The 17,857-nt window shown below is 35.5% G+C and overlaps 1 protein-coding gene across 3 annotated transcripts in view; it reads right to left on the bottom strand.

Annotated features, from left to right (window-relative positions):
• Positions 1 to 17,857, bottom strand: part of WASF1 (WASP family member 1) — a 124,288-nt gene that overhangs the window by 14,028 nt on the left and 92,403 nt on the right. For all 3 annotated transcript variants that reach the window (XM_060419500.1, XM_060419501.1, XM_060419502.1), the window contains exon 2: positions 5,666 to 5,826. In XM_060419500.1, coding sequence (XP_060275483.1) covers positions 5,666 to 5,798 — 133 coding nt within the window. In that variant the 5' untranslated portion in view covers positions 5,799 to 5,826. The remainder of the gene's footprint in view (positions 1 to 5,665; positions 5,827 to 17,857) is intronic.

The following is a 17,857-nucleotide window of genomic DNA, read 5'->3' as shown; positions in this document are numbered from 1 at the left end:
GCAAGATTCTTCATAAACCTAATAGATAACCAAATCTCAGGTATGCCCAAAACATAGATTCAGAAAATTTATGAGATATATTTTACATTTATCTCATTCTAGTTTCTTAAAAAATAATAAATCTAAAATCACTGTATTCCTCCAGTCATGTAAATTTCCATTATGAAAAGAATAAACCAAAATAATCCCATTCAAAAAAGAGAAATAAAAATTTCTATCTAATAAAAAAGCCAGGGAGAAGTTTCAGATGACCGGAATTTAAAAACATTCAACTGTATTTAGAATATATAAACAAATGAATACTCACAATATAAAAATAAGTCAATTACTATCTATACCTTGAATTTAAAAAAAATTGATTGTCTTCCTAAATCAAGACAACTTAGACCCAAGCATACTGTCTAGGTTAAATGAGGCTCAACAGTAAGCTCTATATCCTGTAGTAGGGTACTTACATACTTACATAATGAATTCATTAATCTCACCAGTTTACATTTGAACAATGGCTGTTTTTTTTTTAAAACACTTTCGTACATTATCAGTTAAATCAACAAATGTTTACCGAGGGGTCACGCTGTGCCTGGTAGGTGTTATTTCCTACTGAAGACACCAAAAAATAAAATATAAAATTCCTATCCTAGAAGATTTTATAATCTTTACGCAAAAAAAATCAGAATTTTAATTTCCTTAAAATTAAGAGAAAAGGAATAATTTTATACATATTCATTTGCTCACATATATTCTTTAAACCAAAATGCCAGACAATGTTCTAAACCCTGGAGACAGAAAAATGATTGGAAGAAGGTCTCTGCAACTGAAGAGTTTTGAACAGAGGGAGAAACAGACATTTAAATAAAAATGAAAACCAATTTAATAATTAAGTCCAAATCTTTGTTCCATTCACTCTGAGGCCTTGGCATAAATCCTCACCTGTAAAATAGAAATAAAAATATCTCCTTCAAAGAAATTATAAGAAAAAGAAGCAAAAAAAAAAAAAGTCAGGGGGAAGGGCAATGGGTAGAGTATCTGATACCGGACAGGAGCTTAACAACAGGCAGCTCTTACTATAAAACAAGGTCAGAGCCACAGAGCACAGAGAAAGAAGCATCTAAACTTTTGGGTGTGGGACGGTATTAGAGAAACTTCCAGAGACAGTTTCTCTGGCAGATAAGGGAAGCATTTCAGATGGAAGAAAAGGCAAGTATAAAGTTACTCATTTATTCATCAAATGTTAGGGATACAAAGACGGAAGAGACAATTCTATTCCTGAAAGAACTTTGTTTAATACATGGATCTTTAAGTTACAGTCTGTATACCACCTGAAATTATATGCAGATTTTTAATGCACTTGTATATTTTGGGAAAGAGAGCCCACAGGTTTTGGGTTTGTTTTTCTTTTCTTTTTTAAACAGATTTTTTAAAAGAGAGTCTACACTTCCCCCACTTTAGGCTTAAGCGCCAAAGCACTGCCGTACATGAGATAGACATCCCATTTGTTCTATTTTCATGTCCCTTCTTACTTTCTAAGTCTACCTCCCCCTTCTATCCCAGAGAGAGGTGAAATGAATAAAGTTCGCAATGGGAAGTTAATTGTCTATGTACCTGAATTTCAACTGAACTTACATTTATTATACTATCGTCTCTACCCAAGAAGCTATGAGGTCTCATCTCTGATATTAAAATCTAAATCCTCTCATCTAACACTGTCCTCTATATCAAGCTCCACCATCTATACCTAATATCATTTATACCTTTAATCCCTCTCACATGGGACTTCCCTGGCAGTCCAGTGGTTCAGACTGTGCTTCCACTGCAGGGATCTCGAGTTGCGGAACTAAGACCTCGATATGCTGTACAGCCAAAAAAAAAAAAAAAAAATCTCATATATTTACTTTTGCCTCCATTCATTTGCCTACTTCTCCAAACAAGTCGAAATGCCTTCCTTCTTCATTCCTCTACATTTTCCAAATTCTTCTGTTCCTTAAAGGCCCAGTGCAACTCACATTCATTCAGTAAGCCTCCTCTTATGACTTCACCTATGCTTATCTCTCTTTTCTCAGTTCCTATAATCTAAAACTCATGGTTTTTAATTATATATATGCTCACACTGTTTGAAACTCACAGAATAGTTTCAGAATAGTTTCATTCATCATATTAGACTCTTCAACTACATGGGGTGTGTTCTTTAAGGACAAAAAACATGTACCTTCATCACATAGCAAAATAGTCAGTGTTATCTGTCCATTATCTACTATCTAATTAGTCTTATGGGGCTTTCCTGGTAACTCAGACGGTAAAGCGTCTGCCTACAATGCAGAAGACCCAGGTTCAATCCCTGGGTCGGAAAGATCCCCTGGAGAAGGAAATAGCAACCCACTCCAGTATTCTTGCCTGGAAAATCCCATAGACCAAGGAGCCTGGTAGGCTACAGTCCATGGGGTTGCAAAGAGAGCCAATCTATTTATCTACCCTCTTACCCATCTACGTTGCTACCTGTGAATTTTTCTGATTGAGGACAAGAAGTATGCTCTATCAGCTCATCCTGGCAGCTCAAAGTGGCTATATTCAACAAGAGAAAGGCCTTGGGAAGAGAAAATGGTAAAAGATCTCTCATATAGTTGAGTTCCAATAAGAAAATAAATAAGACAATAAGAAAATAAATAAGGCTGTTAAATAAGACAATAAGAAAATAAATAAGGCTGTTAAATAAGACAATAAGAAAATAAATAAGGCTGTTAAATAAGACAATAAGAAAATAAATAAGGCTGTTAAATAAGACATGGGCTTCCCTAGTGGCTCAGATGGTAAGGTCAGGAAGATCCCCTGGAGAAGGAAATAGCAACTTATTCCAGTACTCTTACCTGGAAAATCCCATGAACAGAGGAACCTGGTAGGCTAAAGCCCATGGGGTCGCATAGAGTTGGACATGACAGAGCGACTAAAGTAGAAGTAGTAATAATGGGGAAAATTTTGGTACAGCAGAAGAAATTTAAATAAAGCAAATTCTAGGTTTTCAGTAATTATCTATTATAAAACAAAATTGTGTTCTACTAGGAAAAACAACTGAACTGGATGTATATTTTTGCAAGGAAGAGGTCAGAACAATGTCCAGCCCCAAGCTACCTGAGCCCTGGAGTCGACCTTCACTACTGTGAAAGTGCTAGAGCACTTTTGGTGCTAAAATTAGCACCAAAGTGAAAATATGTATTACATAGAACCATTCGGAATAGTCTAACTTTATAAGTAGTTCAGAGATTATTTAACGCATTAATTATTATTTTAACTGTTTTGGATGGAAACTGATATAAAATCTACTCTAAGTTTCCCTGTCTTAAATAAAAATTAAACATAATTTAACCTGTTTTTGAGGACTCACAGTCATAAATTGATTATGAGAAACAACAGCATTAAAGTATATAATTTTATATTAAGTGTGGTTACATTAAATGGCCTCTTTCCAGTTTTTAATGTTGCTTTTCCTCTTATGTCACTTCTTCCTTCGCTATAAACTACACCTTTTGATGGGCTTCAGTAATGCCTATTTCTGTTATTGGCATCCCCTCCCCCCACATTTCCTCTTTTAATTCTCTGAAGCATGAATGTTTGGAAACCACATCATCAACCTGTCTCAATTATCAAAGTAAAAGCAAACAAACTTGGAGAGGGATCAACTGGCTATTTTATGTACATGGTCTTCAGCCTGGACTTGTTTATCCTGGCTATCTTGAGGCCTTTTAAATTTAATTCCAGGTTCTCAACTATGTCAAGTGGGAAAGCTGCCAGAGAGCTTAATTTTAGGGTGGTAAACTAATGTTATACCTTGCTACAATATTTTATGCTTTTTCTTTTTTTCTTTTTTGAATCTCTACAAACTACCATGAAAATGCTTCTACAGTCTCTGATTCCAAGTCTGAAGTACTCAAAGCCTAATTTAGTTATATTTTACAATATATTTCTATTTTCAGAGCTTGGTTACAGCATAACCATGTGCTGGCTGACAGATGTTGCTATATAGACTGTCTGTATCAGACAAGAAAATTCTTTACCTTTACGTTATGTGAGAAATGGGTTAATACTGTAAAACTGACACTCTTAATCATTACATTAGTTCTAAATTCTATACTGAAAATACACCTAAAATAAGATGCCTATATTAGATCTAACATTCATTTTAAAGAAATATTTAACCAAATTTATTAATGTCATTTTTATGCCCTTAACATGCATTTTAATATTAACAAGCTGATGCACCTATTTACATACAGCATATATTAATTTTATATGAAGTTATGTTATGTTACATTATTATAATATAACATATCATAAAACCAGTTAGTACTAGCAAATGACTTTAAACAATATATTCAGTTCAGTTCAGTCGCTCAGACGTGTCCGACTCTGCGACCAGACTTTTCTTTTGACTTGTTTCAAAAGTACACTCTATACTGAATTGCTCAAGAAAGAAACAAATAAGCAATATGTTAGTGATTCACAGCCAATATTTAACCTGGAAAAAAATAAAAACACCAAGTGGAACAAAGAATACACTTAAATTCAAATAAACAAGTCTTTTAATTTACTCTTACAACTATTTCACAAGCAATGTAGTAATTTAGTACTCTCACGAAGAACATGAAAATACAACTTTATGTTGCTCTGGCTACATAAATACGTCCAAATGCTCTCACTTGAAACGAATCAGATTAACCACCTCATTTTACCTTGTGTTAAGTACTCAATTATGAAAAGACAAAGGTTAACAGGAAAAGAAAAAAGAAGTCAATCCTGGCTATTAAGGACAATCTGTGTAGGTGGGTACAGCTGATAAATCTAGGACTACTTAGAGATGATATCTAGACCAAAAACATCTTATTTTATCTTTAAAATAAAATATAAATGTCTAATAAAAAGAAAATCCTTCAATTCAAAAGATAAACTCGATTTAAAAAATTTTTTCTAACATTAAATTTAGAATAAATGGGAAATAACTTAATTCCTTAACCTAGCAGCTCTGTTATAAAATCTTATAATGGAAACAGACTGACTTTCACCTCTTCCCTTAACCTGTCCCTTCTATTGGCCTTTATTATCTGGCCAGCCTGCTGGCCTTCTGTCTGCCATCAGGCTGCAAATCAGACATTTGACTCATATCCTAATATCCTTTAGACAATCCACTTGACAAACCTAATCCTCCGACTAGTCAGTTACCATCCCACATCGTTCACATTTTGATATTTGATAATATAAAAATATTTCCCTAGGCTAATAAGATATATAAAGAGATACTAGTATCCCAAAACACAAATAGCTGAAGCCTCTAGAAAAGTAAACAGTGATAACAAGCAAGCAAAAGTACAACTCTACCACCACCTTTTATAGTCCAAATCATATTTTAAAAACAATCTCAGCAATTCTTATGCATCATATGATTTGGTTCCTAAAAGATTCTGGCCTTATGTCCCTTTCCCAGATCAAAGAGAAGAAATGATTCTAAAATGCATTAATTTTACTTAAAATGACACTCTTTTCCCCAAAAATAATTAGATAATTCTGTACTCTTCTTATTACCTATCCCCCCACTCCAGTTAGTCACAAGAATATTATTTTAACACCCCAATGTGTAATTCTGGTTTGTAATATTTTTAACTGATGTAAAAATACTTACTTAGGCTACTTAGTTGTCTAATTATATTTGCCAAGGAAATATTGGTCACACATTCCAGTTCATTCTTAATTCCTCTAGGCAGTGCAGTGTGACACAAGTGCCTAGGATCGATGTTTCTCTTCACTAATGGCATCTTGAGATCAACCTTTGCGCCAGTTCACCTGTAGGAAATCATACAATAAATTAACACTTTTCAGTTTTAACCAACATAGCGTGAGACCTTATCTTTCACATTTCATAATAAAATATTTGCTAGTATGAAGATGGTGAAAATGGAGTCACACCTGACTAAATAAAACTGATTTAACATTTTTAATAAAAATGATTTAACATTTTTATCTTCAATTATTAGAATGTCAATATCATATGAAACATTTTTTAAAATTTACTTTCAATGTCAACTGCTTCATGATGAATTCAAAATCATTACCACTATTATTCTCTTCACACCACTGATTTTACTTACTACAACAAGAGGTTTTTGTTCTAGAAAGTTAGTATGGAAGGTCCTCTGTAAGGAATTAGCTAAGAGGATTAAAGAACCTGCAAGATTAGCATCGAAATTACTTTTCCACATAAAATGTATTAGGCATTCAATAGCTCAAAAATCAAATAGTCCATGTAATCCTCAATCTCATCAAAACCAACCAAAAATATTTAACAGATCAACCTTCTTTGAATTACAGTCAGTCCTCACTTCCCAGGCTTCCCAGCAAATTTTTCAGCTTCCACAGTTCAGTTAACTACCAGTCCCCCAACAACATGGTTCTAATTTCATACTACAGTATACTAACTGTGAGTAACTACATAAATACAAATTTCTTTGCTGGCACTTCAGTTCACAAGTCACTGTGTTAATAAGAGGAACATCATTTCAGTGACCAATCACATCACTTTTTTTCAAACTCTGTTGGTGAAAGATAACTTCTCCTCTGTTACTCAGTTCACCTACAGATAGTGAAGCATGTAGTTGGTTTATATTCTTGCCTCCCAAAGATAAACTCATGTGAAATTTTACAAAATGATAACTGAAAGAGAGAACTGGCCAATAATGATAAAAATGTGGCAAAGAAAGAAAAAATGATGACATTGGAGTGAAATTCAAATTGAATATAAGTGGATTAACAGAAAAAATAGTTGATTGTGGGAATGTTGCCACTACCACTGTTTGAGAGACACTAGATGCAGTCAGAGGAATTTAGAGAAGGTAAAATTATTGAAATGAGGAAACTAGTTGTCACAAAAAGATGTCCCAAAAAAAGTCACAACAGCAAAAAACTTCACAATAAAGGAATTCTTAGGTAAGAAGAGAAGTGAAAAGCAAAGGAGAAAAGGAAAGATATAAGCATTTGAATGTAGAGTTCCAAAGAATAGCAAGGAGAGATCAGTGATCAGCCTTCCTCAGTGATCAGTGCAAAGAAATAGAGGAAAACAACAGAATAGGAAAGACTAGGATCTCTTCAAGAAAATCAGAGATACCAAGGGAACATTTCATGCAAAGATGGGCTCAATAAACGACAGAAATGGTATGGCCCTAACAGAAGCAGAAGATATTAAGAAAGGTGGCAAGAATACACAGAAGAACTGTACAAAAAAGATCTTCATGACACAGATAATCACGATGGTGTGATTACTCACCTAGAGCCAGACATCCTGGAATGTGAAGTTAAGTGGGCCTTAGAAAGCATCACTATGAACAAAGCTAGTGGAGGTGATGGAATTCCAGTTGAGCCATTTCAAATCCTAAAAGATGATGCTGTGAAAGTGCTGCACTCAATATGCCAGCAAATTTGGAAAACTCAGCAGTGGCCATAGGACTGGAAACGGTCAGTTTTCATTCCAGTCCCAAAGAAGGGCAATGCCAAAGAATGCTCAAACTACCACACAACTGCACTCATCTCACACACTAGTAAAGTAACGTTCAAAATTCTCCAAGCCAGGCTTCAGCAATATGTGAACTGTGAACTTCCAGATGTTCAAGCTGGTTTCAGAAAACGCAGAGGAACCAGAGATCAAATTGCCAACATCTGCTGGATCATGGAAAAAGCAAGAGAGTTCCAGAAAAACATCTATTTCTGCTTTATTGACTACGCCAAAGCCTTTGACTGTGTGGATCACAATAAACTGGAAAATTCTGAAAGAGATGGGAATACCAGACCACCTGACCTGCCTCTTGAGAAACCTATATGCGGGTCAGGAAGCAAGTTAGAACTGGACATGGAAAAACAGACTGGTTCCAAATAGGAAAAGGAGTATGTCAAGGCTGTATATTGTCACCCTGCTTATTTAACTTCTATGCAGAGTACATCATGAGAAACGCTGGGCTGGAAGAAGCACAAGCTGGAATCAAGATTGCCGGGAGAAATGTCAATAACTCCAGATATGCAGATGACACCACCCTTATGGCAGAAAGTGAAGAAGAACTAAAAAGCCTCTTGATGAAAGTGAAAGAGGTGAGTAAAAAAGTTGGCTTAAAGCTCAACATTCAGAAAACTACAATCATGGCATCCAGTCCCCTCACTTCATGGGAAATAGATGGGGAAACAGTGGAAATGGTGGCTATTTTGGGGGCTCCAAAATTACTGCAATGGTGACTTCAGCCATGAAATTAAAAGACACTTACTCCTTGGAAGCAAAGTTATGACCAACCTAGACAGCATATTAAAAAGCAGAGACATTACTTTGCCAACAAAGGTCCATCTAGTCAAGGCTATGGTTTTTCCAGTAGTCATCTATGGATGTGCTGGACTATGAAGAAAGCTAAGTGCCGAAGAATTGATGCTTTTGAACTGTGGTGTTGGAGAAGACTCCTGAGAGTCCCTTGGACTTCAAGAAGATTCAACCAGTCCATTCAAAATGAGATCAGTCCTGGGTGTTCACTGGAAGGACTGATGCTGAAGCCGAAAATCTAATACTTTGGCCACCCTATGCGAAGAGCTGACGCATCTGAAAAGACTCTGGTGCTGGGAAAGATTGAGGGCAGGAGGAGAAGGGGATAACAGAGGATAAGATGGTTGGATGGCATCAACGACTCAATGGACTTGAGTCTGGGTGAACTCCGGGAGTTGGTGATGGACAGGGAGGCTTGGCATGCTGCGGTTCATGGGGTTGCAAGGAGCTGGACGCGGCTGAGCGACTGAACTGAACTGACTGAGGGATATTTCACAACACAAAGTGCAAAAGGATAAAATGTTGGAAGCTGATCTAAATTTAATAGAAAAGAATATGATAATTTGCAAGCACAGAAAAGAAGTTTATTCTACTGGCTCTGTTTTTCTATATAAGGAGAAGGCAAAGCATTGTTCAAACTACTCTTGGTAAGTTTTTCACCAAGAAATAAAGCACTATAATTCTAACTGTTTCTAATACATTTAGAAACATTATACTAAATTATATTAGCTTTACTATTTTTTAATTTCCCTATATGTTTATAACTAAAATAGAATTTTAAATGTTTTGACAAATTTTTTAAAGATCATGGAATAGCTCTAATTTTTTCTCACTGATTAATAAGGTGATTTTGTACAGTTTTATTATCTTATACAGGCATTTTTTTTTCGTCCCACACTACCATACTAAATGAGGACTGCTTGTACTTACTTACTGGTAAACAATGCTTATTGAAGGAAGGCATTTATTATTATAGAGCTTTAATCACTACCAAATGGGAAGTTTTGGATAAATCTAATTGCATTTAAGTGTTACTGGTGAACATTCTTTAAAAACAAAACTTTTACATGAAATCTGTCTCCTCTGACTGGTTTGTCCATCATTTTCTCCACATTTTTAAACCTTTTTACCATTGTACAATATGAAGTTCGCTTTTAAAAAAGTATACAAAATTGTACAGCTTCAACGATTTAAACAAACATGCCAGCTAACACAGGAGCCAAAACATAAGAAAAAACATAAGAAATAAAAAAACCCCAGAACGGTCCCACTTTGGTCTCCTCCCAAATCATCCTTACTTCTTTCCTCCCTAAAGGTAACCATTATTCTGACTCTTACAATACACATTTCCTTGTTTTTCTTTACACTTTCACACCTTAAGCAGGTAACTCTAAACACTAATGTTTTATTTTTATTGCTTTTTGAAGTTTATGTGAATAGAACCATATGTTATGTATGATTACCTTGTGTCTTGCCTTTTACAGTCAAGATTATACTTGTAACATTCATCTATGTCACTTTGTGTAACTGTAGGGTGTTCATTTTCAATGCTGTAAGATAGTCTACTGTATAATTACACCACAATTTATTTACCCATTCTAATGCTGATATTATATACATGAGTTGTTTCTAGTTTGAGGTTATTATGAACAATACTATAAACATTCATGTACAAGTGTCTTGATGTACACATTTCTGTTGGAAGTATACTTCAAGAGAATAGCTAGGTTAAGGACATGCACAGCTTGAACCTTAGGAGATGATGTCAAACTATTTCAAGAGAAGCTGTACCAAAGTATACTCCTTTCAGCAGTGTAAGAGGTTGCTGCTGCTCCACGTCCTCACAACACTTGATGCTGTCAGTTTAAAAAAAAAAAAAATCTAGCAATTCTTGTACGTAAGTTGTGACAGTGTACTGCAGTTTTATGTTTTCCCCAATTACTGAGAGTTTAAGCACCTTTTCATGTGTTTATCTTTTGGATTTTCCTCATTTGAGAAGTGTCTATCCAATGCTCTTGCCTATCTTTTTACTATTTGTTGTGTTAGGGCTGATTTGCAAGAACACTGGATATGAGCCATTTGAAAGTTATATATGATGCAAATATGTTCTCTTGTGTCATTTGCTATCTCACGCTCTTGATGCCTTTTATAAGAAAGTGATGGAATTTAACAAACTTTTTCTTTTAAGTTTAGTATAAAAGCACAGGTTTTTAAAAAGTCATTTTATACACTAAGATCACAAGTATGAGCTTCTGTTTTATCTCTTAGCTTTGTTGTTTTGCCTTGTACTTTTAATTTATAATTGACATGGAATTAATTTTTTGTGAATGGTATTAGGCAGCAGTCAAGTTTCTTATATATTATTTCAACACCATTCATTGAAAATACTATTCTTTACCCATTGCTCTACTGTGGCACTTTTTTCATAAACCAAGTTTCTACGTATCCTTAAATCCATTTTGAGGTTCTACAGTATTTCACTTATCTGTCTACCTAAAGCTAATCTTGGTAGAGTTCTACAGTAAGTCTTGATATCCAATAGGGCAAGTCCTCCTACCTTATACAAAAGCATTTTGAATATACTGAATTCATACTAAAGTTCCAATGGTATTTTTCAAAGAAATAAAAAGAGCAACCCTAAAAATTCACATGGAAACACCAAAAACCCAAACTGCCAAAGCAATCCTGAGAAAGAACAAAGCTAGAAGCAAACACTTCCTGATTTTATACTAAAAGGGTATAGAAATTAAAAATTATGGTACTGACGGAAAAATAAGATATACAGACTCATGAGAATTAAGAACCCAGAGATAAATGCAAGTGTAAACGGTCAACTAATACTTGACAAAGGAGACAAGAATACTCCAAGTGGAAAAGATAGTCTTTTCAATAAATGATATTGGAAAAAGTAGACATTCACATGCAAAAGAATGAAACTAGACCCCTATCTGACATCACTCACAAAAATTAACTTGAAATGAATTAAAGATATTTATATATAAGACCTGAAATGTAAAACTCCTAGCAGAAAACAAAGGGGAAAAACTCCTTGACATTGGTCTTAACAATTTTTTTTTTTTTTTTTTTTGGCTATAAGACCAAAAGCACAAGAAACAAAAGCAAAAATAAGTAAGATGGACTGTATCAAACTAAAAAGTTTATGCACAGTAAAGTAAACAAAATGAAGAGGCAGCCTCCGGAATGGGGAAAAATGTTTGCAAACTATTAAATTAATAAGGGGTTAATATCCAAAATATATAAGGAACCCATACAACTCAACAGCAAAAAAATCCCAAACAATCCAATTAAAACTTGGGCAGAGGAGTGAACAGACATTTTCCCAAAGGTGGACATACAAATGATCAACAAGTACACGAAAAGATGCTCAACATCACTAATCAAGGAAACGTTTTTTTCCTCTTTTTTTAAGAAAAACTTTTTATACAATTTTAAAGGTTACAGTTATTACAAGTACTGGCTATACTCTTTGTGTTGTATAATACATCCTTGAACCTGTCTTACATCCAATAGTTTGTACCTCCCACTTTCCCACCCAATGGCAACCCACTCCAGTACCCTTGCTTAGAAAATCCCACGGACAGAGGAGCCTGGTGTCCGTGGGGTCACAAAGAGTCGGACGACTGAGCGACCTCACTTTCACTTTCACATTGTTCTTCCCCACTGGTAACCACAAGTTTGCGCTCTACATCTGAGTCTGCTTCTTTGTTTTTTTGCATTCATCAGTTTGTTATATTTTTTAGATTCCACATATAGGTGTTATCATGCAATTTAAAACCACAATGAGATAACACCTCACAACTGGTAGTATGGCTAGTCTCAAAAAGACAAGAGATAACAAATACTGGTAAGGATGTGGAGAAAGGCGAACCACTGTAAACTGCTGATGGAAATTTAAATTGATACTTTGGAAATGCTATCAATGGATACTATGGAAATAGAATGGCGTCTCCTCAAAAAAATTAAAAACAGAATTATCACATGATCTAGCAATCCTCCTTCATGGTATACATCTGAAGGAAATGAAATCATTATTTTTGAAGAGATATTTGCAACCCCATGTTCACTGCAGCATTAAATACACAAGATGGAAACATCCTAAAAGTCCACTGATGGATGAAAAAATAAAGAAAATGTGATATAAACAGTATATACAATGAAATAATATTCAGTCAAAAAAATGAAGGAAATCCTGCCATCTGAGACAACCCTGAGGGCATTGTGCTAACTGAAATAAGTCAGATAGAGATGAACAATATATGACATCATGTATATATGGAATTCAAAAAAACTGAACTCAGAAACAGAAAGTAGAATTGTGGTTGCCAGGGACTGGAGACAGGGACATGGGGAAATGATGGTCAAAGAATACAAATCTCCGGGTATAATAAATTCTGGGGATCCAATGTATAGCATAGTGATTGTAATTGACAATACTGTATTATGTACTTAGAAGCTGCTAAGGGAGTAGATCTCAACTGATCTCACAATAACAAAAAGAGGTAACTGTGAAGTGACGGATGAAATAAGCAATAATCTTATTGCAGTAATCATTTCACAGTACATATTTGTATCATATATTGTACACCTTGAATTTATACAATGTTATATGTCAATTGCATTTCAATGAAGCTGGGCACAGGGGAGACCCTGGTATACAGTGAGTACACAATGACTACTACTCTATTTGAATTTCTCAACAACATTGATTGTTAGAAGACAGACGATAGTTAGTACTCTCTGACCCGTTTTAAAGGGGAAAAAGTATACGGAAGCAGTGTTAGAGAGTAAAAAAGATGCTGACCAAATCTTTCCAAACTTTTTATACGGGATGCATGGAAATAGCACTACCCCCTAAAAGAGATTAAGCCAAAACTAATTTTAGGCACAGTTATCAGTTATAAGTTATCAGTTATAAGTTAAGATAGAAGGTTTAAGTTTGGAGAAAAGGATGAAAATGACTATGCACAGAGAAGTCTTCAGGTCAGAGATGGAAGCTCTCTCGAGTATAATGGAAAGATGTGAGAAAGACGGAGAAATGGGTCAAATAAGGAACTGTTCAAATAAGATGTGAGTTCTGAAGATAACAGAAAACAAGGCTTGTATATCTGCCAGTTGACATAGATAAACAGTGTCATGAGGCTTAGTGAAATTATTTCTAGGTCTTTTGAAAGAGTATGAGCACACTCTTTGGTTTATGATATGATCCTGAAGGTGTCAAGAGATGATGCTACGGCATGCAGAATTAAATACCCCTTCAAACTTTACCACATGTCACACAGCTAATTATTGGCACCACAGGATAATAATCTCAGTTCTGGCTTTCAAGTCAGTGTTTCCTTCATTATAACAAGTTGGACTTGTTGGACTTGGATTTTATTCTTGGACTTCTAACTAATTACTTGGAATACATAATCATTTAAACACAGTTTCATTTTTCCTTAGTTGTATTCAAAGTTTACTATAATGAAGTTCATTTGTCCACTCACAGTTCCATTAGATCTTCACATAATTTTTCATCTTGGCATTTCACTTCACAGAGGAATGTACTGTGCTTTCTCTTCTTGAACATTTTCAAAGTATAAAACCAGTATCAACGTTAATCCCCACTTTTAATAGTTTTCAATCAAAATAGCAGACCTCCTTCAAGACTCTTAAGGGTTGGACGACATATTAAAAATCAACTATTCCACCACTCATTTTTTAGATGAACAAATTTACCTCAGAAAATTAAAAAACTTGTCCAAGTTCACAAAATTAACATCAGAGTTAATATTAAACTTTAGACTACCAGATTTTTACCATTATACTCTTAACCTGTTAGTATTTTAAAATTCCATTTTATGTTCTTGACAAATCAGCCTTCAAATCTCACAATACTCTGGAAGATTTTCAATGGTATTTTGAAGCTCCCCAATTCCTGAGTGACTTTCTTCAACAAATAAAATACTTTCACAACCCAGAAGCTTACAAGGTAAGTAAGGAAACAAAGACAAATGCTAAAAATTTTAAAACAATAAAAATAAACATATGGTTCCCTTGTGGCTCAGATGGTAAAACATCTGCCTGGAATGTGGGAGACTCGGGTTCAATCCCTGGGTTGGGAAGATCCCCTGGAGAAGGAAATGGCAATCCACTCCAGTACTCTTGCCTGGAAAATTCCATGGACTGAGGAACCTGGTAGACTACAGTCCATGGGGTCACAAAGAGTCAGACACGACTAAGCGACTTCACTTTCGCTTTCTCCTACTGCTCCTCTGTAATAAGAAATTCCTCTGTACCTGTTCCTAGCTCTCTGAGCATTTCCCAGCCTAAGAGCTTAGCCCTTGGCTTCATACTCATACAGTCTAAAAGTAGGACAAGATAAATTATTAGCTATGCAGAGAGAATGAAATCAAAACAAGCTCAAGAGGTAAGAAAGACAATGTTGATATAGACCTATGGTATATTAATTGTTAGTCCCATGTAGCTAAATTAAAAATAAATAATTTCAAGTTCAGTTTTTCAGTCACACTAAGCCACATTTCAAGTACTCAATAGCCACATGTGGCTTGTGGCTGCAATTACAGAGGACAACTCAATTACAGGACAACGCAATCACAGAGCATTATACCATAACTGTAGAAAGATGAGTCAGACAACACTGATGTCTATGATGGACAAAATGTCAAGGAGATGGGATATTTTAAGTCAAGAATAAGAGAGGAAAAATAAGAAAACATGCCTGAAAGGAACACAAAAGTAGAACTAAAAGATAAAATACAATCAAATTAAAAAATGAACTTTGAAATTCAATAAAGAACACACAAGTCTTCTTAAGGAGTAAATGATCACAAACATTCAACTTTAAAGAATTTTAAAGAGTTCTTATCTTTTATTATGAAGTATATGTGAAATGGGAGTACCAGACCATCTTACCTATCTTTCTCAGAAACCTGTATGTGGGTCAAGAAGAGACAGTCAGAAGCAGGTGTGGAACAATCAACTGATTCAAAATTGGGAAAGGAGTACAACAAGGCTATATATTGTCACCTCATTTATTTAATTTATATGCAGAGTACATCATGCAAATGCCGGGTTGGATAAATCACAAGCTGGAATCAAGATTGCTGGCAGAAATATCAACAACCTCAGATATGCAGATCAAACCACTCTAATGGCAGAGAGTGAAAATGAACCAGAGTCTCCTGATGAGGGTGAAAGAGACAAGTGAAAAAGCTGGCTTGAAACTCAACACTGAAAAAACCAAGATCATGGCATTTGGTCCCGTCACTTCACGGCAAATAGAACAGGAAAAAAGTAGAAGCAGTGACAGATTTTATTTCCGTGAGCTCCAAATCACTGCAGATGGTTACTGCAGCCACCAAATTAAAAGATGCTTAATTTCTTGGAAAGCTATGATAAACCTAGACAGCACATTAAAAAGCAGAGACATCACTTTGTCAACAAAGGACTGTAAGGTACGGCTTTTTCAGTTGCATATATGGATGTGAGAGCTGGACCATAAAGAAGGTTGAGTGCCAAAGAATTGATGCTTTTGAATTGTGGTGCTAGAGAAGACTCTTGAGAGTTCTTTGGACTGCAAGGAGATCAAACCAGTTAATCCTAAAGGATATCAACTGACTATTCATTGAAAGGATGGTTGCTGAAGCTGAAGCTCCAATACTTAGATCACCTGATAGGAAGAGCTGACTCACTGGAAAAGATTCTGATGGTGGGAAAGATGGAAGGCAAAAGGAGAAGGTAACAGCAGAGGATAATATAGGTAGATAGTATCATTGACTCAATGGACATGATTTGAGCAAACTCCAGGTAACAGTGAAGAACAGAGGAGCCTGGGTTGCTGCAGTTCTTGGGGTTGCAGAGTCGGACACAACTTAGTGAATGAACAACATACGTAAAATGACTACAGGCAGTAAAATGCTGGTTCATAGGGTATATATAAACATACATATGTATCAGTTCAGTCACTCAGTCAAGTCCTACTCTTTGCAACCCCATGGACTGCAGCGTGCCAGGCTTCTCTGTTCATCATCAACTCCCAAAGCATGCTCAAACTCATGTCCATCAAGTCGGTAATGCCACCCAACCATCTCATCCTCTGTCGTCCCCTTCTGCCTTCAATTTTTCCCAGCATCAAGGTCTTTTCCAATGAGTCAGTTCTTTGCATCAGGTGGCCAAAGGGTTGGAGCTTCAACTTCAGCATCAGTCCTTCCAGTGAATATTCAGGACTGATTTCCTTTAGGATTGACTGATTTGATCTCCTAGATATCCAAGGGACTCTCGAGTCTTCTCCAACACCACAGTACAAAAGCATCAATTCTTTGGTGCTCAGCTTTCTTATAGCCCAACTTTCACATCCATACATGACTACTGGAAAAACCATAGCTTTGACTAGATGGACCTTTGTCAGTAATGTCTCTGCTTTTTAATATGCTGTCTGGGTTTGTCACAGCTTTTCTTCCAAGGAGCAAGCATCTTTCAATTTCACAGCTGCAGTCACTATCTGCAGTGATTTTGGAGCCCAAGAAAATGAAGTCACTGTTTCCATTGTTTCCCCATCTATTTGCTGTGAAGTGATGGGACTGGATACCATGATCTTAGTGTTCTAAATGTTGAATTTTAAGCTAGCTTTTTCACTCTCCTCTTTCACTTTCATCAAGAGGCTCTTTATTTTAGTTCCTCTTCGCTTTCTGTCGTAAGGGTGGTGTCATCTGCCTATCTGAGGTTATTGATATTTCTCCTGGCAATCTTGATTCCAGCTTGTGCTTCATCCAGCCCACATTTCTCATGATGTACTCTGCATATAAGTTAAATAAGCAGTGTGACAATATACAGCCTTGACATACTCCTTTCCCAGTTTGGAACCAGTCTGTTGTTTAATGTCCAGTTCTAACTGTTGCTTCTTGACCTGCATACAGATTTCTCAGGATGCAGATACAGTGGTCTGGTATTCCCATCTCTAACAATTTTCCAAAGTTTGTTGTGATCCACATAGTCAAAGTCTTTTTTAATATACTCAATGAAGCAAAAGTAGATGTTTTTCTGGAATTCTCTTGCTTTTTCTCTTGCCAATGGATATTGGCAATTTGATCTATGCATACATATGTATAGCTTTAGTAAATATTGCTGAGTAACTTTCCACAGTGCTTGAACCAATTTCCACCCCACCAGTTCTTTATGAGCATTCCAGTTGTTTGATAGCCTTGCTAAGTCTGGTATTATACACTAATAAGTTGATCCAAGACTAATCACATCTTATTGTAAAGCTTCTCGTCTTCAAAAATTTCTAAATTTTTAAAAATTTTGCCCATTAAATAAGTAATTATAATAAAATATTAAATACATCATTCTTTAATCCTTTCTAGAAAGTAAATGATGAGTAGATAAAACCTTTTCCATGATACAGAAACAGTATTCCCTACATTCTATAAGAATTCTATACACTCAAGAATTCCAAGATTGGCCATAATAATAACAGAAGCAACAAAATTCACAGATACA

Source organism: Ovis aries, chromosome 8, assembly GCF_016772045.2.
Source record: "Ovis aries strain OAR_USU_Benz2616 breed Rambouillet chromosome 8, ARS-UI_Ramb_v3.0, whole genome shotgun sequence".
Lineage (NCBI taxonomy): Eukaryota > Metazoa > Chordata > Mammalia > Artiodactyla > Bovidae > Ovis > Ovis aries.
The sequence above is the reverse complement of the archived record's forward strand: the minus strand, read 5'-3'. Positions and strand labels throughout refer to the sequence as shown.